The sequence below is a fragment of the Heptranchias perlo genome, chromosome 12 (assembly GCF_035084215.1).
Source record: "Heptranchias perlo isolate sHepPer1 chromosome 12, sHepPer1.hap1, whole genome shotgun sequence".
NCBI classification, from domain to species: domain Eukaryota; kingdom Metazoa; phylum Chordata; class Chondrichthyes; order Hexanchiformes; family Hexanchidae; genus Heptranchias; species Heptranchias perlo.
Window position 1 is genome coordinate 62,138,079 of NC_090336.1, and position 26,632 is coordinate 62,164,710.

Here is a 26,632-nt window from a genome sequence, read left to right on the forward strand (position 1 = left end):
ATATACTGTGTCCAAAAATATGATTTCCTGAACGAAATCTATCCAATTTGCAGTTGAATGAATCAATACTCTGCTTCCACCGTCTCCCCAGGGAGCCTGTTCCATTGATTGATCACTCGCTCACTGAAATATTGTTTTGGCAGATTAGTTTTGAATTTAGCCCTCTTCAAGAACAGGCCGTGTCCTCGAGTTCTACTGTTCTGGACAAGGTGAAACAGTTCGTTAATGGTCTACATTATCTAGTCATGACAGATTGGAAAGTATTGAATACCAGCCCTGTCTGCAGTTAGCTTTGGTTAAAGTAAAAACAAATAGTAATTTGTAAATGATTTTACATAAACAGAATACTCAGTGGGACCCAATGAATGTAGAACTGGTTCTAGGTCGTGAGGATGACCTTGAGTTCATCAGTTGTGACCCTTTCTCCCTTGTGCAGTCAGTTCCATATTCCACAATTTTCCATTGACTATATGTATTGTGTATATTAACTAGTATAATCACAGGCACGATGGGCCACATGGCCTCCTTCTGTGCTGTATCATTCTATGATTCTATGATAAAGACATTGACACCTCTAAATAAACTGGCAAGAAGAGGTAGGTAAAGAGGTACAGGGAATGGAGTTTTTACAATGTGTGCAGGACTCCTTTCTTACCCAGTATATAAAAAGCCCAAGAGATGCTGGATCAAGGAATGGGAAATGAACCAGAACAGATAAGAAAAGTAAGCATAGGGGAACATCTAGGCAATAGTGATCACAACCTTATAAGGTTTAAGATAAAGATTGAGACAGACATAAATAAGACAAAGACCAAAGTAATAAATTGGAAAAAAGCTGATTTTCAGGGGATGAAAATGGAACTTGGGAAAATAAACTGGAAAAATTTACTGATAAAGAAATAGATCAACAGTAGGAAAGATTTAAAACAGTGATCAGTAGAATCCTGGAGAGATATATCCCTATAAAAACCAAGAACAAACTAACCAGTAATGATACACATGGATGAATAAAGAAACAAGGGCAAAATTGAAACAAAAGAAAAAGGCATACACTGAGTACATCGACAACAAAGGAGAGGATGACAAAAGAGAATACGAAAAGGCTAGGGGAAGAAGTCAAAAAAACAACTAGGAAGGCAAAAGGAAACTATGAAATTAAATTATTAAGGAGTATAAAAAGAAATAGTGAAATATTCCACAGACACATAAATAACAAAAGAAAAAACAGGATAGGGTAGGGCCATGAAGGGATACACACGATAAACTCACTGGTAATGACAGCGAAATGGCAGAAATATTAAATAATTACTTTGCCTCAGTATTTACCAGGGAGACTAACATGGTAGGCATGACATTAGAATACGAGATCAAAAAACATACAAAGACATTTAAGATAGAAAGGGGGGAGATAATTGATAAACTAATCAAACTTAGAGAGGATAAAACCCCTAGCCAAGAAGGATTGCATCCGTGCATATTAAATTAAGTTAGGGAAGAGATAGCGGAGGCACTATTACATATATATAAAAATTCATTAGAAAAGGGAATAGTGCCAGAGGACTGGTGAACATCTAATGTGATTCCTATATTTAGAAAGGGAGATAGAACCAGTCCAGGGAACTATAGACCAATTAGCTTAACGTCGGTGATAGGAAAGATAACGGAATCCCTACTCAAAGATGTAATAGAAAAACATCCAGAAACCAAAATTATAATAAAGAATAGTCAACATGGATTTCAAAAAGGAAGGTCATACTTAACCAACCTTATTGAATTCTTTGAAGAAGTAACAAAAAGGGTAGACAAGGGTAATCCAGTAGATGTAATATATTTGAATTTTCAAATGGCCTTTGATAAGGTACCACATTGTAGACTCATGACTAAGGTCAGAGCATGTGGAGTCAGGGGACAAGTAGCAGAATGGATAGCAAGCTGGCTACAAAACAGAAAAGAGAGAGTAGGGGTTAAAGGTAGTCACGCAGACTGGCAAAAGGTGGGAAGTGGTGTTCCACAAGGATCAGTGCTGGGACCACTGTTGTTCACCATTTACATAAATGATTTGGACTCGGGAATCGGAAGGACAATTTCAAAATTTGCGGATGACACTAAATTGCGGTTTATAGTTAATACCGAGGAATGCATCGACAAAATACAGGAAGACACGAATAAACTTGCAGAATGGACGTGTAATTGGCGATTGAATCTCAATATAAGAACATAATAACATAAGAAATAGGAGCAGGAGTAGGCCAATCAGCCCCTCGAGCCTGCTCCGCCGTTCAATAAGATCATGGCTGATCTGATCCTAACCTCAAATCTAAATTCATATCCAATTTCCTGCCCGCTCCCCATAACCCCTAATTCCCTTTACTTCTAGGAAACTGTCTATTTCTGTTTTAAATTTATTTAATGATGTAGCTTCCACAGCTTCCTGGGGCAGCAAATTCCACAGACCTACTACCCTCTGAGTGAAGAAGTTTCTCCTCATCTCAGTTTTGAAAGAGCAGCCCCTTATTCTATGATTATGCCCCCTAATTCTAGTTTCACCCATCCTTGGGAACATCCTTACCGCATCCACCCGATCAAGCCCCTTCACAATCTTATATGTTTCAATAAGATCGCCTCTCATTCTTCTGAACTCCAATGAGTAGAGTCCCAATCTACTCAACATCTCCTCATATGTCCACCCCCTCATCCCTGGGATTAACCGAGTGAACCTTCTTTGTACTGCCTCGAGAGCAAGTATGTCTTTTCTTAAGTATGGAGACCAAAACTGTATGCAGTATTCCAGGTGCGGTCTCACCAATACCTTATATAACTGCAGCAATACCTCCCTGTTTTCATATTCTATCCCCCTAGCAATAAAAGCCAACATTCCGTTGGCCTTCTTGATCACCTGCATACTAACTTTTTGATTTTCTTGCACTAGGACCCCCAGATCCCTTTGTACTGCAGTACTTTCCAGTTTCTCGCCATTAAGATAATAACTTGCTCTCTGATTTTTCCTGCCAAAGTGCATAACCTCACATTTTCCAATATTGTATTGCATCTGCCAAATCTCCACCCACTCACCCAGCCTGTCTATATCCCCTTGTAGGTTTTTTATGTCCTCCTCACTCTCTACTTTCCCTACCATCTTTGTATCATCTGCTAACTTTGATATGTTACACTCAGTCCCCTCCTCCAAATCGTTAATATAGATTGTAAAGAGTTGGGGACCCAGCACCGACCCCTGTGGAACACCACTGGCTACTGGTTGCCAGTCCGAGAATGAACCATTTATCCCAACTCTCTGCTTCCTGTTAGATAACCAATCCTCCACCCATGCCAGAATATTACCCCCAATCCAGTGATTCTTTATCTTGAGCAATAATCTTTTATGTGGCACCTTGTCGAATGCCTTCTGGAAGTCCAAATACACTACGTCCACTGGTTCCCCTTTATCCACTCTGTACGTTATGTCCTCAAAGAACTCAAGCAAATTTGTCAGACATGATTTCCCCTTCGTAAAGCCATGCTGACTTTGTCCTGTTAAATTATGCTTATCTAAATGTTCCGTTACTGTCTCCTTAATAATAGACTCCAAAATTTTACCCACCACAGATGTTAGGCTAACTGGTCTATAATTTCCAGCCTTCTGCCTACTACCCTTTTTAAATAAGGGTGTTACATTAGCAGTTTTCCAATCTGCCGGGACCTTTGCCGAGTCCAGAGAATTTTGGAAAATGATTACCAAAGCATCCACAATCCCGACTGCCACTTCCCTCAAGACCCTAGGATGTAAGGCATCAGGTCCAGGGGATTTATCCGCCTTGAGTCCCGTTAATTTACTGAGTACCAATTCCTTAGTGATTTTAATCGTATTTAGCTCCTCCCCCCCTATAGCCCCCTGTTTGTCCAGTGTTGGGATATTCTTAGTGTCCTCTACTGTAAAGACTGAAACAAAATATTTGTTAAGCATTTTTGCCATCTCCATGTTTCCCGGTCTCATCCTCTAAGGGACCTACGTTTGCCTTAGCCACCCTTTTTCTTTTTATATAACTGTAGAAACTCTTGCTATCTGTTTTTATATTTTTTGCTAATTTATTTTCATAATCTATCTTCCCTTTCTTAATCAATCCTTTAGTTACTTTTTGCTGTCTTTTGAAGACTTCCCAATCTTCTATCCTCCCACTAAGTTTAGCTACCTTATATGTCCTTGTTTTTAGTCGGATACTATCCTTAATTGCTTTACTTAGCCACGGATGGCTGTCATTTTTTTTACACCCTTTTTTCCTCAGTGGAATATATGTTTTTTTGAAAGTTGTAAAATAACTCCTTAAATGAACACCACTGCTCATGTACCGTCTTACCCTTTAATCTATTTTCCCAGTCCACTTTAATCAATTCCGCTCTCATACCATCATAGTCTCCTTTATTCAAGCTCAGTACGCTTGTTTGAGAACCAACCTTCTCACCCTCTAATTGGATATGGAATGTAACCATGTTATGGTCACTCATTCCAATATAGATAAGAGTGAGGTATTACATTTTGGTAGGGACAGTAAAGGGGCCATATTTTGTCTGGATAAAAAGAGTCTAAATGGGGTAGAGGAGCAGAGGGATGTGGGGGTACAGATACACAATCACTGAAAGTAGCGACGCAGGTTAATAAGGCCATAAAAAAAGTAAACAAAGCACTGGGTTTCATTTCTAGAGGGATATGTTATGTTAAACCTGTATAGAACCCTGGTTAGACCACACTTGGAGCTCTGTGAACAGGTCTGGGCTCCATATTGTGAATCTACCTGTGATTCACACTATGGCACCGATTCTCTGACTGCCAAGTCCTTTGAATGTCACTGGTGAACTTACGTGGAAATAATTCGCTACATGTTTCACCTGATTTCATCAAAACAGAAGGAAATTTCCAAGCTTTGCCCTCTGCTCCAAGTGTCGATGTTCCTGCACCGCGTTTTTGCTACCATTCTAATAATCCTTGAATGTACTGAAAACCCATGCAGGCAGTCCCAGGCGAAGAACGCCATTTATAGGAGCAGGCAGTCTTTGAACAGCCCGAGTCCAGGAGGAACGGAGATGGATCTTCTCGTCACGAGGGAGCGGTCACGTCGGGGCATTCGCAACAGTGGCTACGATGTAAGTCCAGTTATTTGTTTTTTGACAGTTTTTTGTTACATTGAGTCTACAGTGCAGAAACAGGCCATTCGGCCCAACTGGTCAATGCTGGTGTTTATGCTCCACACGAGCCTCCTCCCTCCCTACTTCATCTAACCCTATCAGCACATCTTTCTATTCCTTTCTCCCTCATGTGCTTATCTAGCTTCTCCTTAAATGTATCTGCGCTATTTGCCTAAACCACTCCATGTGGTAGTTGTTGGGCTGCAATCTCTGCTGTTTTGTCACAATGAACTTTAGCTTTTTTTTTGTTAGATGTATAAATATTGGGGGTATAGCTGAGCTCAACCCCAGGTAACATACGCCCTCTGTATAGCCCACCATTGCTACGCATGTGGAAAGAACGGTATTTGTCTCATTGTGCCTGCTCTTTTTCATCTCTGTCTTGCAACCATGGTGGACAATCAGCTATCATATATGGTTGGACTTAGGAACATAGGAACAGGAGTAGACCATTCAGCCCCTCGTGGCTGATCTGTATCTTAAATCCATTTAACCGCCTTTGACCCATATCCCTTAATAACCTTATCCAACAAAAATCTATCAATCTCAGTTTTGACATTTTTAATTAACCTGGCCTTGCAGCAACAAAGACAGGTAAACAATCTGAGATTGGTAGATTCTTGTTAGGTTAGGGTAGCAAGGGATATGGGTCAAAGGCGGGTAAATGGAGTTGAGGTACAGATCAGCCATGATCTAATTAAATGGCAAAATAAACTTGAGGGGCTGAATGGCTGACTCCTGTTCCTAAGAATACTGTTTTCAAAAAGATTTTCAACAAAATTAAGAGTGTACTATGGATAATGGGTGGGTACTCAAATTGGCTGGATGTGACTAGTGGAGTCCCACAGGGATCAGTGTTTGGGTCTCAACTATTCACTGTATTTATTAACGACATAGATGATGGGACAGAGAGCCACATTTCCAAGTTTGCCGATAACACAAAGATAGGCAGCATTGTAAAGAGTGTAGATGGAAGCATAAAATTACAAAGAGATAATAATAGATTAAGTGAATGGGCAAAACTGTGGCAAATGGATTTCAATATCGGCAATTTTGAGGCCATCCACTTTGGACCTAAAAAGGATAGATCAGAGCACTTTGTAAATGGTGAAAAGCTCGAAACAGCGGAGGTCCAAAGAGACTTAGGGAGTCGATGTACATAGATCATTAAAATATCATGGACAGGCACAGAAAATAATCAAAAAGGCTAATGGAATGTTGGCCTTAATATCTACAAGACTAGAATACCAGGGGGTAGAAGTTATGCTCCAGCTATACAAAGCCCTGGTTAGACCACACCTGGAGTACTGTGTTCAGTTCTGGGCACCTTAGGAAGGATATATTGTCCTTGGAGGGAGTGCATCCGTAGATTTACTAGAATGATACCTAGACTCCAAGGGTTAAATTACGAGGAGAGATTACACACAGTAGTGTTGTATTCCCTGGAATTTAGAAGATTAAGGGTTGATTTGATCGAAATTTTCAAGATATTAAGGGGAACTGATAGGGTAGATAGTGAGAAACTATTTCTGCTGGTTGGGGAATCTCGGACTTGGGGACATAGCCTAAAAATTAGAGCCAGGACTTTCAGGAGTGAAGTTAGGAAACACTTCTACATGCAAAGGGTGGTAGAAGTTTGGAACTCTCTTTGGCAAATGGCAGTTGGTGCTAGCTCAATTGTTAATTTTAAATCTGAGACTGATAGATTTTTGTTAACCAAAGGTATTAAGGGATATGGGGCTAAGGCGGGTAAATGGAGTTAGGTCACAGATCAGCCATGATCTCATTGAATGGTGGATCAGGCTCGAAGGGCTAAATGGCCAATCCTGTTCCTATGTTGCTAATAGGCCAATTCTGCTATGGAGGAGGGAACGTCACCTACCATGTAGGCACAGCTGTGGGGAATCGTAGCTAAGAGCTTTATGGAGCGTTGAGGTAGTTGTTGTTTAATGAGTCCCATTCATGTTGACAGGTTACTTGTAACAAAGGAAAGGACTTGCATTTATATAGTGACTTTCACAACCTCAGGATTGTCGTAAAACGCTTTACAGTCAATTAAGTACTTTTTGAAGTGTAGCCACTGTTGTAATGTAAGAAATATGGCAGCCAATTTGCGAACAGCGAGGTCCCACAAACAACAATGAGATACATGACCAGGTAATCTGATTTAGTGATGTTGGTTGAGGGATAAATATTGGCTAGGGCCCTGGGGAGAACTCCCCTGCTCTTCTTTGAATAATGCTAAAAGGCACCTAAGACGGCAGACGGTTTAACGTCTCATCTGAAAGACGACACCTCTGATAGTGCAGCATTCCTTCAGTACTGCATTGAAGTGCCAACCTGGATATGTGCTCGTGTCTCTCTCGATTTGGACTTCAACCCACGACCTTCTGACTCAGAGGCGAGAGTGCCACCGACAGAGCCACAGCTGACACTTCACAACGCAAAACAGCATAGCCCATCAGGAGCCCCCCTCATGCAGATGCATGTCCCATTACTTTGTGACACAACACATCGTTTACCATTACCAAGCATTTTAGAGGAGCAGAACAGTTCAAATCGAGGCAAGCAGGAAGAAAAAGATGATCTATTGCTGAAGGTATACAGTGACATAATCTCATGACAAAATCTAGCTTCCAAAATGATTTATATCAAAAAATCGATTAAGTGACATGACATTGTAAATGATGGCCACATGAATGTTTTGTTATAGTGTTTAATAAAACCTTCACCAGTACCCTCTAATTTACAGAATATGATTTACGGTTTCCATTGTGTTCTCTAAGGAGCAACATGAGTGTTCGGCTCAATTTTAAAATTCTCATCCTTACTTTCAAATCTCTCCATGGCCTCACCCCCCTCCATCTCTGTGACCTCCTCCAGCCCTACAACTCTCCGAGATTTCTGCGCTCCTCCAAATCTGGCCTCTTGCGCATCCCCGATTATAATCACTCAACCATTGGCAGCCGTGCCTTCATCTGCCAAAGCCTAAGCTCTGGAATTCCCTCCCTAAACCTCTCCGCCTCTCCTGCTTTAAGACACTCCTTAAAACCTACCTCTTTGACCAAGCTTTTGGTCACCTCCACATGTGGCTCGGTGTCAAATTTTGTCTGTTAACGTCCTGTGAAGCGCCTTGGGACGTTTTATCACGTTAAAGGCGCTATATAAATGCAAGTTGTTGTTAGGTATTCCACATGAAATACGTTCTCCCTACCCGAGGGGTACAGCTTGTGGCAACATTTTGGTACCACGGGATTGAAAAGAGTGAACAATTAACATTCATCGTGGCATACCGAGACTTTTTTCTTTAACAAGAAATTGTTTTAATTGCTGAAGAAAGGGCTGGTGAGAGCTCTGATAAACTTTATGCTGTCCTGGGTTAAAGAAAGAATTTGCAATGATTGAGCACCTCCTCGTATTCTGCGGGTGTTCCAAAGCATTTCACAAACAGTTAATTACTTCTGATGTACAGTCACTCTCGTTATGTGGGCAAACATGACATCTAATTTGCGCACAACTAGGTATCACTGAAAAACAAATCAGATGAGTGACCAGTTAATCTGTGGTATTGGTTGAGGGAATTGTGCTGGTCAGAGACACTAGGCAAATCCCCTGGTTTTCTTCTAATAGTGTCCACTCGAACAGGTGGACAAGACCTTGGTTCAACGTCTCGTCCGAAAGAAAGAAAGCCTGCGAAAAATGGGACACTCCCTCAAGTACTGCACTGAAGTCCTAATGAGTACAACCCTATCATCGAATCACAATGCGCAGAAGGAGGCTATTTGGCCCATCGTGCCTGTGTTGGCCCTCTGAAAGAGGTACCAATTAGTCCTATTCCCCAGCTCTTTCCCCATAGCCCTGCAAATTTTTCCTTTTCAAGTATATTCGATTCCCTTTTGAAAGTTACTGCTTCCACCGCCCTTTCAGGCAGTGCTTTTCAGATCATAACAACTCGCTGAGTAAAAAATAATTCTCCTCATCTCCCCCCTGGCTTTTTTTGACAGTTATTTTAAATCTGCGTCCTTCTGCCAGTGGAAAGAGTTTCTCCCTATCTATCAAAATCCCTCATAATTTTGAAAACGACGCATTTTATTTTTATCTCTGCCTGATTTTGGCCAGTGGTCAAATTACTGGCCTGTCAGTAACTCTTCTGCCTGATTCAGAAGTGAGTGATGGAATGCAGCACAACGCTATACTTAATCCAGTTACAGTACTGTAATTCAGATGATTTACTAATCCCAGTTGTAGGCATTGTTCAGGGGCAGATGGCAAAGGCCGCAGTTTTAAGGTGCAAAGGGATATTGTCTGCCGATATAAACTGTCACTGGGCCATTGCATAAATCCCCAAAACTGAAACAAGAAAGAAAAAAGAATGAGCTTGCATTTCTATAACTCCTTTCACAACCTCAGGACATCCCAAAGCACTTTACAGCCAATTAAGTACTTTTCAAGTGTTTTCACTGTTGTAATGTAGGAAACGCAGCAGCCAATTTGCGCACAACAAGGTCCCACAGACAGCAATGAGATAATAACCACATCATCTGTGTTCAGTGATGTTGGTTGAGCGATAAATATTGACCAGAACTCCGGGAAGAACTTGTCTGCTCTTCTTTGAAATAGTGCCACGGAACATTTTATGTCCACCTGAGAGGGCAGACGGGGCCTTGGTTAAACATCTCATCCGACAGTTTTTTTTTATCCATTCATGGGATGTGGGCATCGCTGGCGAGGCCAGCATTTATTGCCCATCCCTAATTGCCCTTGAAAAAGTGATGGTGAGCCGTCTTCTTGAACCGCTGCAGTCCGTGTGGTGAAGGTTCTCCCACAGTGCTGTTAGGAAGGGAGTTCCAGGATTTTGATCCAGCAATGATGAAGGGACGGTGATATATTTCCAAATAGGGATGGTGTGTGACTTGGAGGGGAACGGCAGGTGGTGTTGCTCTCATGTGCTTGCTGCCCTTGTCCTTCTAGGTGGTAGAGGTCGCAGGTTTGGGAGGTGCTGAAAAGTGCAGCACTCCCTCAGTACTGCACTGAAGTTTCAGCCTAGTCCCTGGAGTGGGACCTGAACCAACAACCTTCTGACTCAGAGACCCGAGTGCTACCACTGAGCCATGGCACATGAAAGCATAGCTTTCAGCTGTTAGGAACACATTGCCTTATTGAGGGACAACACTGACTGACTGAACATTTTGGTCATGTTGGCATTTGAAAGAGCAGATTCAATGAATCTTTGTCCACCAGAATGGAAGTGTCTCCAAGGACAACCACATGGTACTGCATACCAGACTCATGACTAAAGTCAGAGCATGTGGAGTCAGAGGACAGGTAGCAGAATGGATGGCAAGCTGACTACAAAACAGAAAGCAGAATAGGGGTTAAGGGTAGCCACTCAGACTGGCAAAAGGTGGGAAGTGGTGTTCCACAAGGATCGGTGCTGGGACCACTGTTGTTCACAATTTACAGTAACGATTTGGATTCAGGAATTGGAAATACAATTTCAAGATTTGTGGACAACACCAATTTGGGGGGTGTGGATAATACAAAGGAAGAGTGCGACAAAATACAGGAAGACATTAATAAACTTGCAGAATGGGCATGTAATTGGCAAATGAATTTCAATATGGGTAAGTGTGAGGTGGTACATTTTGGTAGGAAGAATATAGAGGCCACATACTGCTTGGATAATAAGAGTCTAAATAGTCTAGAGGAGTAGAGGGATCTAGGGGTACAGATTCACAAATCACTAAAAATAGCAAGGCAGGTTAATAAGGCCATAAAAAATGCAAACCAAGCACTGGGGTTCATTTCTAGAGGGATAGAATTGAAATGCAGAGAAGTTATGTTAAATTTGTATCGAACCTTGATTAGACCACACTTAGAGTATTGTACATAGTTCTGGTCTCCATATTATAGAAAGGATATCGAGGGATTGGAGAGGGTGCAAAAAAGATTCACAAGGATGATACCATAACTGAGAGGATATCCTTATCAGGAAAGGCTAAACAGGCTGGGGCACTTTTCTCTATTAAAGAGAAGGCTGAGGGGTGACCTGATAGAGGTCTTTAGGATAATGAAAGGGATTGATACGATAGACATAGAGACAATGTTTCCACTTGTGCAAAAGACCAGAACTAGAGGCCATAAATAAAAGATAGTCACTAATAAATCCAATAACAAACTCAGGAGAAACTTCTTTACCCATAGAGTGGTTAGAATGTGGAACTCGCTACCACAAGGAGTAATTGAGGCGAATAGCACAGATGCATTTAAGGGGAAGCTAGATAAACACATGAGGGAGAAAGGAATAGAAGAGTATGCTGATAGGGTTAGATGAAATAGGGAGGGAGGAAGGAGATTAGTGTGGAGCATAAACACTGGCATAGACCAGTTGGGCTGAATGGCCTGTTTCTGTGCTGTAGACTCGATATATCATGGTCACTGGGCTAATCAACAGCTCGATACTGTCAGAGACACAAACAAAACATGTTCCCAAGCCATGCAAGGAGCATTAGACAAGACAATAGCATCTGGTGTCATTTTGTTTCTGAATCCACTGTGATCATTTCAGTGATGGCGTCGAATAAATTAGATGGTAATTACAGATTTCAATTTGCTTTCGAACTGCATTTGTTTCAAGTTTTTTTGCTTATTAAAGCTCGGGCAATTGGATGGGTATTTAATTGTGTGGTGTATTGTAGCGTGCATTCTAAAGAAGCATTCCGAAAGATTCTGAAAAGTCAATACTGCCTTTTCATAGAGACAAAGGGTGCATAACAATAACAGCATGCACCCAGATCCAGCATTGTGCTCAACCCATTAGACAGAATAGGCAGATTCTCTTGGAAGGAAAAGATCGATATCGTCACGGCATGCACATGACCAAACCTGAGATCCCTTGGAGAGATGGTTAGGGATGGTGACAATCAAATATACAAGAGTAGACCACAATGTGTAGAACCAAATATTCTATCTGTTGCAATGAATGGCAGAATTCAATGGAAGCCCCATAAGATGGTAGCATGGAAACAGAAGTAACTTGGAGCCATTAGCCCTCATAGCAGAATATGTTGTAACAGATCGTCAGAATGAAGGAAATAAACCATCAGTTAAAACTTGCAGCATTTATACAAGGGTAGGAGATGCACGTTCTCAAATGACAAAAAATAAATGTAAGTAAAATGTAACTGCAGGTTAACATCACCCCTGTGCTCGCTGACCTATATTAGGTCTCAGTCCACCAACGCCTCAATTCTAAAATTCTCATTGTCATGTCCAAATCCCTCCATGGCCTCGCCCCCCTCTCTATCTCTGTAACCTCCTCCAGCCCTATAACTCTCCGAGATCTCTGCATGCCTCTTGGGCATACCCCGCCCCCTTCGTCCCACCATTGCCAGCCGTGCCTTCAGCTGCCGAGGCCCCGTTCTGGAATTGCTCCCCTACACCTTTCCGCCTCTCTACTTCTCTCTCCTCCTTTAAGATGTTCCTTTTATACCCAAACTTTGACCAAGCTTTTAGTCACCCCATCCTAATATCTCCTTATGTGGCTCGGTGTCAATTTTTCCCTGATTGCACTTGGGAGGTTTTCCGACGTTAAAGGCGCTATATAAATGCAAGTTGCTGTTGTTGTTTGTTAGTGTGTTCCAGCACCAAGTTATATTCCGTACATTTGAAAGCTGTTCTCAGTTTGTTTATGCACTCATCATGGACGTCCCTTTGTTACCTTGCAGTAGCCAGGGAGACAGCCCACACTCTCTGTGTTCGAGCGGTCAACGTCCGTGGGGAAATGTGAGGATTGACAATAATCAATAAGAGTATAATAGATTGCAAACTGTCAGTCACGCCAGCCTGAGCACTCCAAATTCAGCTCCTTAGGCCTGTACCTATAAACTCTGCCCATCAGTTTTCTTTCACTGATTGCTGCGTGTAGTGAATTTCTTTTACAGTACAGGAAAATTAACCTTTTTTGACAGGGTCAAAAGTGGAGTGTCGGCTCGAATTATTAGTTGCCACAGTAGCGACCGAACCTTAACGCCATTCCTCTAACCACTATTTTAATGGAGGGTTACATAGAATTTACAACACAGGAACACAGGTAATTCGGCCCAACTGGTTTTGCTGGTGTTTATGCTCCACACGAGCCTGTTTAGCCATTTATTTTAATGGGTTAACACCTCCTTTAAAATAACGGATAGAAGAATGTGTTACTAATATGTTAAACATTCAACAACAACAACTTGCATTTATATAGCGCCTTTAACGTACTAAAATGTCAATTCATCCACTGTTATTATCAACAGTAGTTTTTTATAGCCCCCATGTTTAAAAATGTTAAAAAGGGAAAATGTTTGAAATACACGTCAAGGTGATTGGCATTCGAAAGAGGAAACAACAAATTAATGATTACATGCCAACCTTCATTAGGATTTAGAACCAAAGTTGACAGTGCAGAAAGAGGTCATTTAGCCCACAGTGTCTGTGCTGGCTCTTTGCTAGAAAAATCCATAACTAATCCCACTGCCCCCGCTTTTTACCCATGACCCTGTATCTTGCTCTGCTTCAATTATTTATCGACTCTTCCCTAAAAAGTGCAATTATCTTTGCCTCAACTATTCACTGTAGCAAAGCATTTCATTAAAGACATTTCTCCTGACATCTCTTCTCACTTTTTGTGACAATTTTGAACTTTTTAAAATTCATTCATGGGATGTGGGCGTCGCTGGCGAGGCGGGCATTTATTGCCCATCCCTAATTGCCCTTGAGAAGGTGGTGGTGAGCCGCCTTCTTGAACTGCTGCAGTCCGCTGCCCCACCAGAGGAAATAGAGTTTCCCTGTTCACGCCATTAAAACCCTTCATCGTTTTAAAAACCTCTATTCAATTTCCTCTTAGCCTTCTCGGCTCTAAGAATTTCATTCAGTGATATTAACTCATCCCTATCCTACTTGAAAGTAAAAGTTGTTTATTTAGAGCAGTTAAATCAGCATACCCTCAATCCAGGTATCACCTCACCCCCTCCAATCTGCTTCTTGGAGCCCAGGACAGGGACACGTACGATGTTAATCTTGTTTTCAGTTACGATCCTTAATCCTCCTCTTCCCACTTCTTGGTCTCCCACTATTTCCATCTCTGTGAAACGCTTTGGGAAGTCAAAGTGTAAACATGTAGTTGATGGTATTTGGTGTATGCAGTGTGAAAATGTGCCATTGTCTATCAATGACATCCCTGAGACAAACACATTTTGAATTGATATTAGTCTATGCTGGCCACATTCCTTTTACACGGTATGGGGGAACTTTGAACAAAATAAACAACACAGAGTTCAGGCACATTGTGTTGAGGTGGAAATCAACTCTTTGTTTACAGTATCAAAACAGGCAACAAAAACTGTTACATCCTTGTGCTGTTTCCAAGACACAAATATTAACATGGTACCCTTTTTTGGCTACAAATAGCTCTCAAAGGGCCCAATATTGTTGTGGTTATGTTACTGGCCTAGCAATCCAGAGAATGCAAGTTCATAATCCCACCAGAGGAGTTTCAGAATTTGAAATCAGTTTTAAGAAATCAGGAAATAAAAAGCTGGTGTAAGTAAAAGTTGTAAACAATTTTACAACACCAAGTTATAGTCCAGCAATTTTATTTTAAATTCACAAGCTTTCGGAGGCTACCTCCTTCGTCAGGTGAACGATGTGAAAATGAAATCCTCGAGATGAAATCGCATTTATAATTCACAGAACAATGCTTGGTGAGTACAGACAGTTTTTTCAACTGCCCGTTGCCAAGGCAATCAGTGTGCAGACAGACAGGTGTTACCTGCCAGGTCTCACAGAATATACAAATCACCAAAAAAAAACAACAAACAAAAAAAAACAGAGATAGAGAGGTAGAAACATAGAAAAGACAGCAACTGACCCGTTATATTAAAAACAGATAACATTTGTTCGCTGGTGGGGTAACGTGTAGCGTGACATGAACCCAAGATCCCGGTTGAGGCCGTCCTCATGGGTGCGGAACTTGGCTATCAATTTCTGCTCGATGATTTTGCGTTGTCGTGTGTCTCGAAGGCCGCCTTGGAGTACGCTTACCCGAAGGTCGGTGGATGAATGTCCATGACTGCTGAAGTGTTCCCCGACTGGGAGGGAACCCTCCTGTTTGGCGATTGTTGCGCGGTGTCCGTTCATCCGTTGTCGCAGCGTCTGCATGGTCTCGCCAATGTACCATGCTCTGGGGCATCCTTTCCTGCAACGTATGAGGTAGACAACGTTGGCCGAGTCACAGGAGTATGAACCGTGTACCTGGTGGGTGGTGTCCTCTCGTGTGATGGTGGTATCTGTGTCGATGATCTGGCATGTCTTGCAGAGGTTACCGTGGCAGGGTTGTGTGGTGTCGTGGACGCTGTTCTCTTGAAAGCTAGGTAATTTGCTGCGAATGATGGTCTGTTTGAGGTTGGGTGGCTGTTTAAAGGCGAGTAGTGGAGGTGTGGGGATGGCCATAGCGAGGTGTTTGTCCTCATTGATGACATGTTGAAGGCTGCGGAGAACATGGCGTAGTTTCTCCGCTCCGGGGAAGTACTGGACGACAAAGGGTACTCTGTTGGTTGCGTCCCGTGTTAGTCTCCTGAGGAGGTCTATGCGATTTTTTGCTGTGGCCCGTCGGAACTGTCGATCGACGAGTCGAGCGTCATATCCCGTTCTTACTAGGGCGTCTTTCAGCGTCTGTAGGTGTCCATCGCGTTCCTCCTCGTCTGAGCAGACCCTGTGTATTCGCAGGGCCTGTCCATAGGGGATGGCCTCTTTGACGTGGTTAGGGTGGAAGCTGGAAAAGTGGAGCATCGTGAGGTTGTCCGTGGGCTTGCGGTAGAGTGAGGTGCTGAGGTGCCCGTCTTTGATGGAGATTCGTGTGTCCAAGAAAGAAACTGATTCTGAGGAGTAGTCCATGGTGAGCTTGATGGTGGGATGGAACTTGTTGATGTTATCGTGTAGTCTCTTTAATGATTCCTTGCCGTGGGTCCATAGAAAGAAAATGTCGTCGATGTATCTGGTGTATAGGGTCAACACCAACAACAGCCAATCTCCGGAAGCCATCCTACAACTCATCCGCTTCATCCTGGATCACAATGTCTTCACCTTCGATAACCAGTTCTTTACCCAAACACACGGAACAGCCATGGGGACCAAATTCGCACCCCAATACGCCAACATTTTCATGCACGAGTTCGAGCAGGACTTCTTCACTGCACAAGACCTCCAACCAACACTATACACCAGATACATCGACGACATTTTCTTTCTATGGACCCACAGCAAGGAATCACTAAAGAGACTACACGATAACATCAACAAGTTCCATCCCACCATCAAGCTCACCATGGACTACTCCTCAGAATCAGTTTCTTTCTTGGACACACGAATCTCCATCAAAGACGGGCACCTCAGCACCTCACTCTACCGCAAGCCCACGGACAACCTCACGATGCTCCACTTTTCCAGCTTCCACCCTAACCACGTCAAAGAGGCCATCCCCTATGGACAGGCCCTGCGAATACACAGGGTCTGCTCAGACGAGGAGGAACGCGATGGACACCTACAGACGCTGAAAGACGCCCTAGTAAGAACGGGATATGACGCTCGACTCGTCGATCGACAGTTCCGACGGGCCACAGCAAAAAATCGCATAGACCTCCTCAGGAGACTAACACGGGACGCAACCAACAGAGTACCCTTTGTCGTCCAGTACTTCCCCGGAGCGGAGAAACTACGCCATGTTCTCCGCAGCCTTCAACATGTCATCAATGAGGACAAACACCTCGCTATGGCCATCCCCACACCTCCACTACTCGCCTTTAAACAGCCACCCAACCTCAAACAGACCATCATTCGCAGCAAATTACCTAGCTTTCAAGAGAACAGCGTCCACGACACCACACAACCCTGCCACGGTAACCTCTGCAAGACATGCCAGATCATCGACACAGATACCACCATCACACGAGAGGACACCACCCACCAGGTACACGGTTCATACTCCTGTGACTCGGCCAACGTTGTCTACCTCATACGTTGCAGGAAAGGATGCCCCAGAGCATGGTACATTGGCGAGACCATGCAGACGCTGCGACAACGGATGAACGGACACCGCGCAACAATCGCCAAACAGGAGGGTTCCCTCCCAGTCGGGGAACACTTCAGCAGTCATGGACATTCATCCACCGACCTTCGGGTAAGCGTACTCCAAGGCGGCCTTCGAGACACACGACAACGCAAAATCATCGAGCAGAAATTGATAGCCAAGTTCCGCACCCATGAGGACGGCCTCAACCGGGATCTTGGGTTCATGTCACGCTACACGTTACCCCACCAGCGAACAAATGTTATCTGTTTTTAATATAACGGGTCAGTTGCTGTCTTTTCTATGTTTCTACCTCTCTATCTCTGTTTTTTTTTGTTTGTTGTTTTTTTTTGGTGATTTGTATATTCTGTGAGACCTGGCAGGTAACACCTGTCTGTCTGCACACTGATTGCCTTGGCAACGGGCAGTTGAAAAAACTGTCTGTACTCACCAAGCATTGTTCTGTGAATTATAAATGCGATTTCATCTCGAGGATTTCATTTTCACATCGTTCACCTGACGAAGGAGGTAGCCTCCGAAAGCTTGTGAATTTAAAATAAAATTGCTGGACTATAACTTGGTGTTGTAAAATTGTTTACAATTGTCAACCCCAGTCCATCACCGGCATCTCCACATTGTCAGTAAAAGTGACCAAGAGCTGGCGGATTGTCCCAACAGACACTGTTCCATGCAGAACTGGAGCGAGGGGCTCGACACTGTTCCTGGCACATAATAGTATGGCTGTGATGTTGGACATTTTTTATTCGTTCATGGGATGTGGGTGTCGCTGGCGAGGCCGGCATTTATTGCCCATCCCTAATTGCCCTTGAGAAGGTGGTGGTGAGCCGCCTTCTTGAATCGCTGCAGTCCGTGTGGTGAAGGTTCTCCCACAGTGCTGTTAGGAAGGGAGTTCCAGGATTTTGACCCAGCGACAATGAAGGAACGGCGATATATTTCCAAGTCGGGATGGTGTGTGACTTGGGGGGGAACGTGCAGGTGGTGTTGTTCCCATGCGCCTGCTGCCCTTGTCCTTCTAGATGGTAGAATATTCACAGTAGGCCAGTGTTTCATAAAGCATGAAATATGAACTAGCTCTGTGACAAATTATTAAAATATTATCCAGAATCATTCAGGTTGTGCAGGCAGAGACTGTGTGGATAGATTTTCAATTGGTTTGAGATGGGGGCGGAACACTGTTACCTGTGGATACTATGAAAGTAATGGTCTGTTCAAAGAAAGACGTATTTCTCCTACACATGTATATACTTCGTGATCTTGTATATCCCAAAGCACCACACATGCAATGGAATGCTTTAAAGGGTGGTTAATTCCTGCTATGTAGGCAAAAGTGACAGTTATTTTGTGCACAGGAAGATCCCCCAAACCGCAATGAGGTGAACTATCAGTTAAGTTATTTTGTGGTGCTGTTCATTGGTAGAGGCATGTCGGCCAGGACATTGGGTGATCTCCCTATTATACTTCAAATAGTGCTATCAAATCTTTAACATTGGCCTGAACTACTAAAACAGGAATGGGGTATCTGTTTAACATCTAATCTCATCCCTCATAACTGCAACTTGTTGTTGTTTCTTCTTCTTCTTCATCTTCCGCTTCCTCTTTCGAAGAGGAGCGGGGGAGTCTTGGCCAATATTTATCCCTCAATCGACATTACTAGAACAGATTATCTGGTCATTATCACATTGCTGTTTGTGGGATCTTGCTGTGCGCAAATTGGCTGCCACGTTTCCCACATTACAACAGTGACTACACTTCAAAAAGTGCTTCATTGGCTGTAAAGTGCGCGAGATGTCCTGAGATCGCTCAGGGAAGGTGCTATAGAAATGCAAATTTGTTCTTTTTTCCTTTCTTCCTTTCTCTTACTGTTACCAGTTTTTACTGTGCTGTTTTTTGCAACCTGACCATAGAATCATAGAAAGGTTACAGCACGGAAGGAGGCCATTCGGCCCATTGAGTCCGTGTCAGCTCTATGCAAGAGCAATCCAGCTAGTCCCACTTACCCGCCCTATCCCCAGGGCCATACAATTTTTTTCCTTTCAAGTACTTATCCAGTTCCCTTTTGAAGGCCATGATTGAATCTGCCTCCACCACCCCCTCAGGCAGTGCATTCCAGATCCTAACCACTCTCTGTGTAAAAAAGTCTTTCCTCATATCCACCTTTGGTTCTTTTGCCAATCACCTTAAATCTATGTCCCCTGGTTCCTGACCCTTCTGCCAATGGGAACAGTTTCTCTCTATCTACTCTGTCTAGACCCTTCATGATTTTGAACACCTCTATCAAATCTCCTCGCAACCTTCTCTGTTCCAAGGAGAACAACCCCAGCTTCTCCAGTCTATCCACTTAACTAATATCCCTCATCCCTGGAATCATTCTAGTAAATATTTTCTGCACCCTCTCTAAGGCCTTCACATCTTTCCTAAAGTGCAGTGCCCAGAACTGGACACAATTGTACCAGATGGGATGTTTTAATGGAAAAATAAAAGAACTTGCATTTATGTCATGCCTTATCACAGCTCTCAAGACGCTGTAAAGCATTTCACATACAATTACTTTTCAAGGGCAGTCGCTACTGTTATGCAGGAAAGCTTGGCAGCCATTTTGTGCACAAACAGGAATGGAGATGAATGGCCAGTATTTTTTTTTGGTGTTTTTTGGTTGAGGGAGGAGCCTTGGCCAGATCACCGGGTGAACTCCCTGCTCTTCTTCAAATAGAACCAGAGGATCTTCACCCCGACAAGCAGACTCGGCCTGGGTTTAACGTCTCATCCGAAAGACGGCACCCCCAACAATGCAGCACTCCCTCAGTACTGCATTGGAGTGTCAGCCTAGATGATATCCTTAAACCCTGGAGTGGGGCTTGAAGTACAACCTTCTCATTCGAAGACGGGTGCTATCTAAAATGGGTAGCACACTTGACTCCCTTCTTAATTGCAAGTGATTACCATACATTAATATTGGCTCGTAATCTGCCGACCTATACATAATAAATTCTTATGTCTACCGGATTTTCTATCGACTTTTTCCATTATAAATCCCTATGTCGACATTTAGAATGGGATCTGCCTATGTAAACTTGTCACGCTGTAATTACACATTGCTGCCAGTGGAGGCATTGCAGCGCCACCACTAGAGGGAGAGATGAGTTTGCATAGACAGTTTCCATTATAAATGTGGAGATAGGAATTTATAATCGCAATGCAAAAGCAAGGACAGAATGCCTGACTATGTAATGGGGACTCTGCGTGCCCTGATCCAGTTATCCCAGTCCCTCTAACCCCTGCTTCATTACTCTTGGTGTTAACTCTATAACAGCACCATGGGAGATCGACTCGTAAATGAACAAGAGTGCTCACCATCCTGCTTGTATCGTGCAAATTTGTTTCAAACTCGAAGATATTGATTTGTATCAAACTTTAGTGTGAGACGGTCACGGTTAGTGTGACCCCAGTGTCCGTAATGACTGATACAGAGTCTGTTGTGCAAAAGGAGGCTTTATTGATGTTAGACAGTCTACTTTACCAGGATTTTGATTATCTTGTAACTGTTTTACTAGACAATATGGTGAATAAATCGCCCAGTAAAACGCAATTCTGTTTCTCACTGGAATTGCCCCTTCCTAAGCTGCGAGAAGGCCGGACATTGAGGGTTCTCTTGTAACTCCTGGTTCCGATGAATGATATAGAGCTTCACAGCAAAATTCGGCAAGTCATTTTGGAATGACAATCAAACAAAAACCAGTACCGACTCTGCTGCACATGAATTAGAATGGTCGAACATTAAAAGCCCAGCAGTGAAAAATCACGGCAAAATAATAGCATGATACAAAATCAGAAGCCCTCAATTGTGTTAGAATTATTGACCACACATCTACCCATGTTATAACTCCCTGTGTAGTAAGAGATGAGTAATGGTTGTTTTTATGTGGGCTTCTCTATCACTGGGAGCAGGGGGAGCTATAAACTGATATAGATTATATATCCCATTTCCGGACCTTACAATGAAGCGCCATTGTTCATGAATATTTGGCTAGTCGTCTGGATTGATGTATATTGTTGGAGCCCTGTGCTCACTGACTTACACTGCCACACTGATGCTGTAGGGGGAGTTATTCTGAAGTTGAGGGAGAGTAGGACCTTCACTCTGCATCTGGCTTTGCTGTGCCTGACCTGGAAGTGCTTGATACTGACACTGGATGCCTGAAATAGGAAGTGTTCCATTCCCCAGGACTGACATCCCTCTATGATGAGCCGAAACAATAATTAAACTTCTGAGTATGTAATGGGGACTCTGCGTGCCCTGATCCAGTTATCCCAGTCCCTCTAACCCCTGCTTCATTACTCTTGGTGTTAACTCTATAACAGCACCATGAGCAGAAACAATAATTAAACTTCTGAGACATCAAAACTGCATTGCATGCTTAATAAGATATTGCCATTGTAATATTTTTGTTCCATTATGACCTTTTTTTCAATAAAAGACCTGTGAATTATCTGTACGATTTCATTTTTATTAGACAGTACTATATTTAGATTATGTTTGAACAATAAGTGTCAGTTGTACAAGTGCTTTGAAGCTTTGCCCTTCCTTTGTGCTTCTTCACATAGAAGAATCATTTTGAATTTCAGTTTGTGATTCATTTTCCGTTCATCGATTATCTTGCATTGGAATTGTACATGAGTTTCTCAGCATGGGCCTTAACAAAAAAAAATTTTTTTTGTGCTAATTTCCCTTTATCCACTTTAGGATGGGAGCAGATTCAGAGTCGTGATAATCGGTATAATCATAAAAGAAAGAAAGAACCTGCATTTATGTAGTGCCTTTCATGACCTCAGCATTTACAGCCAATGAAGTAATGGATGTCTATGTATACATAGGAACATAGGAACAGAAGTAGGCCATTCAGCCCCTCGTGCCTGCTCCGCCATTTGATAAGATCATTGCTGATCTGTGATCTAACTCCATATACCTGCCTATGGCCCATATCCCTTAATACCTTTGGTTGCCAAAAAGCTATCTATCTCAGATTTAAATTTAGCAATTGAGCGAGTATCAATTGCTGTTTGTGGAAGAGAGTTCCAAACTTCTACCACCCTTTGTATGTAGAAATGTTTTCTAATCTCGCTTCTGAAAGGTCTGGCTCTAATTTTTAGACTGTGCCCCCTACTCCTAGAATCCCCAACCTGCGGAAAAAGTTTCTCTCTATCCACCCTACCTGTTCCCCTTAATATCTTATAAACTTCGATCAGATCACCCCTTAACCTTCTCAACTCTAGAGAATACAACCCCAATTTGTGTAATCTCTCCTCGTAACTTAACCCTTGAAGTCCGGGTATCATTCTAGTAAACCTACGTTGCACTCCCTCCAAGGCCAATATGTCCTTCCGAAGGTGCGGTGCCCAGAACTGCTCACAGTACTCCAGGTGCGGTCTAACCAGGGTTTTGTATAGCTGCAGCATAACTTCTGCCCCCTTGTACTCTAGTCCTTTAGATATAAAGGCCAGCATTCCATTAGCCTTCTTGATTATTTTCTGCACCTGCTCATGACACTTCAATGATCTATGTACCTGAACCCCTAAGTCCCTTTGGACATCCACTGTTTTTAACTTTTTACCACTTAGTCCTTTTTTGATCCAAAGTGGATGACCTCACATTTGTCTACATTGAATTCCATTTGCCACAGTTTTGCCCATTCACCTAATCTATCAATATCGCTTTGTAATTTTATGTTTTCATCTACACTGCTTACAATGCCACCAATCTTTGTGTCATCAGCAAACTTAGATATGAGACTTTCTATGCCTTCATCTAAGTCGTTAATAAATATTGTGAATAATTGAGGCCCCAAGACAGATCCCTGCGGGACTCCATTAGTCACATCCTGCCAATGTGAGTACCTACCCATTATCCCTACTCTCTGTCGCCTTTCGCTCAGCCAACTTCCTAACCAAGTCCGTACTTTTCCCTCGATTCCATGGGCTTCTATCTTAGCTAACAGTACTTTTTTCAAGTGCAGATACTATTGCAATGTTTGACCTGAAGGCTAAAATTTACAAGCAGTTACAAGGTTGAGTAATGATCTGATGGAGGTTTCCAAAATAATGGAAGGTTTTGAAAGTGATAGATTGTTTCTGTTACTTAATGAGACGGTAACTAGAGGGCATAAATTTAAGATAATCTCAGAAATTAAAGAAAAGGTTCAAAGAAATGTCTTTACACAACGGCTGGTTAGAATGTGGAATTCTGTGCTGCAAACTATTGTTGAAGCAAAGTCCAGAAATTCTTTTAACAGAAAATTTGATAGTTGCTTGAATAAGAGGAATATTAAACTGTATTGGGAGTGAGTGCGAGAGTGGGATTGGACTGGGTGGGATATTAAAGGATATTGGGAGTGAGCAGGAGAGTGGGATTGGACTAGGTTCGATATTAAAGGATATTGGGAGTGAGCGGGAGAGTGGGATTGGACTGGGTGGGATATTAAAGGGTACAGGGTGTGAGCGGGAGAGTGGGATTGGACTAGATGGGATATTAAAGGGTATTGGGAGTGAGCGGGAGAGTGGGATTAGACTGGGTGGGATATTAAAGGATATGGGGAGTGAGTGGGATTAGACTGGGCGGGATATTAAAGGGTATGGGGAGTGAGTGGGATTAGACTGGGCGGGATATTAAAGGGTACAGGGAGTGAGCAGGTGAGTGGGATTAGACTAGGTGGCTCATGTGGGGATAAATACCATCATGGACTCGATAGCCCAAAAGGCCTTTTCCTGTAATTCTATAATTGCCCTCAAATAGACCTCAGTGACCTGAATTTGCCTGTTTAGACAACTTTGCCAGGTTAGCATCTAACCATCACCAGACCACAAGAGAGCAAGGTAACAGGCGATCTGCCACAAACAGATGAAAAACCTGCTACTACTTACTGCTAGTTTTGTTCACCATTGATACGTGTCCAATGTCCATCTGTCTCCTTCTGTGTTGAAATTGACAACAGAGGAAGTTATCCCTCATAAGTTTTCAGGAGATAAAGATGTTGACACCCAGTTGATTTTTTTTTCTCTCTCGTTGCCTTTTTAAGACGGAGCCGGAACTCATAGAAGAGACCAACGTCGACCGGATAACGGAACCTCGGACTACTGCTCGGCCGAGACAGGCCAAAGGTCACTCGGAAACGTCCACCCTCAGCTCCCAGCCTTCGATCGATGAGGTCAGGCAGCACATGCACCAGCTCCTGGAAGAAGCGTTCAGCCTGGCGTCCGCCGGTCGAGCCGCACACGGCCGGCATCAGCTGCGCTGCCCTGCGAGTCAGCCGCTACCCTACACTGAACTGGTGACCAGTGCCCCGGGAACCATGAGCAGATCCAGGGGTGGGCTCCAGTGGGTTCCCGCCTACGGGCAGGATATGTGTCAGTATAGTTTGCCCAGGCCCGTAAGTACCACACCTTCCTGCTCAAGCACCTATTCGGGAAAGAATGACACCAGGGCTAAAAGGGTTTAAATTATGAGGACAGGTTGCACAGACTAGACTTGTATTCCCTTGAGTATAGAAGATTGAGAGGTAATCTAATCGAGGTGTTTAAGATGATTAAAGGAATTGAGAGTTTCTCTCTATTTCCACTGGTGGGGGAGTCCAGAACCAGGGGGGCATAACCTTAAAATTAGTGCTAGGCCTTTCAGGGGTGATGTCAGGAAGCATTTCTTCACACAAAGGGGAGTGGAAATCTGGAACTCTCTCCTCCAAAAAGCTGTTGAAGCTGAAGGCCAATTGAAAATTTCAAAACTGAGATTGATAGATTTTAGTTAGGCAAGGGGATTAAGGGTTACGGAACCAAGGTGGGTAGATGGAGTTAAGATACAGATCAGCCATGATTGAATTGAATGGCGGAACAGGCTCGAGGGGCTGAGTGGTCTCCTCCCAATCCAATGAAAGGTATTGATTTCAGGAGACTGCAAATCTTGAGTTTGGAATCACAACAGTGTGCTGATTAAAGGGCTGAAAAATAACCACTAAACCAGCTCACGGTTTCATTGATTTCTACAGTGAAAATGAACAAAAAAAATTGCAATGGATTTTGGTCCAATGGAAATTGTTAAATAATTAAATGTTATTGTTTTCAATGATCCACCATTAACACAGGTATCAATTGAACACCTCGGGCTGAGGCTTTCAAACAGGGGTCCTTGGATCTTAAAGGGACTTGCGAGGTTGTCACATCTCTGTTCGCCTGTCCTCATATTTCAGTCTTTGTTGACTTACTAGCATTTACTTTTGGTTGCTGTATATTTAAACAATACTTTTTTGGCATAATAATAATAACATTGTTTTTCTTTCGATAAGTGACTCTTTCAAAAATTGGGACAGAGGGGGGCTCAATCATCGAATTATAGAATGGTTACAGCACAGAAGGAGGCCATTCAGCCCGTCGAGCCTGTGACGGCTCTCTGCAAGAGCAATCCAGTTGGTCCCACTCCTCTGCCCTTTCCACATAGCCCTGCAGATTTTGTCCCTTCAAGTACTTATCCAATTCCCTTTTGAAAGCCACAATTGAATAAAGAGTATTAATATTTTCATGGGGTACCCACCATAGAAAAGTTTGAAAAACTCTGTCCTGAACGATATGTCCTTTTAGATTTGTTACAGTTGGGGCAGCTAGATCTATATAATACATATAGTGTTTTAAATACAATGCACCTCAATTATGAATTCCTGTGCACAATGGCAACATAATGGCAACCTCCTATGTAAACATGTCATGCTGCGATTACACCATCCCTCCAGTGGTGGTGCTTTTTTTTATTCGTTCATGGGATGTGGGCGTCACTGGCGAGGCCAGCATTTATTGCCCATCCCTAATTGCCCTTGAGAAGGTGGTGGTGAGCCGCCTTCTTGAACCGCTGCAGTCCGTGTGGTGACGGTTCTCCCACAGTGCTGTTAGGAAGGGAGTTCCAGGATTTTGACCCAGCGACGATGAAGGAACGGCGATATATTTCCAAGTCGGGATGGTGTGTGACTTGGAGGGGAACGTGCAGGTGGTGTTGTTCCCATGTGCCTGCTGCTCTTGTCCTTCTAGGTGATAGAGGTCGCGGGTTTGGGAGGTGCTGTCGAAGAAGCCTTGGCGAGTTGCTGCAGTGCATCCTGTGGATGGTGCACACTGCAGCCACGGTGCGCGGGTGGTGAAGGGAGTGAATGTTTAGGGTGGTGGATGGGGTGCCAATCAAGCGGGCTGCTTTGTCCTGGATGGTGTTGAGCTTCTTGAGTGTTGTTGGAGCTGCACTCATCCAGGCAAGTGGAGAGTATTCCATCACACTCCTGACTTGCGCCTTGTAGATAGTGG

General features: G+C 43.2%; 1 protein-coding gene across 1 annotated transcript in view; it reads left to right on the plus strand.

Annotated features, from left to right (window-relative positions):
- kiaa1549la (KIAA1549-like a) overlaps window positions 1-26,632 on the plus strand; it is a 378,638-nt gene that overhangs the window by 321,054 nt on the left and 30,952 nt on the right. Inside the window, exons 16-17 of the mRNA XM_067994216.1 lie at window positions 5,004-5,136; window positions 24,376-24,726. Of these exons, the coding sequence (XP_067850317.1) occupies window positions 5,004-5,136; window positions 24,376-24,726 (484 nt within the window). The remainder of the gene's footprint in view (window positions 1-5,003; window positions 5,137-24,375; window positions 24,727-26,632) is intronic.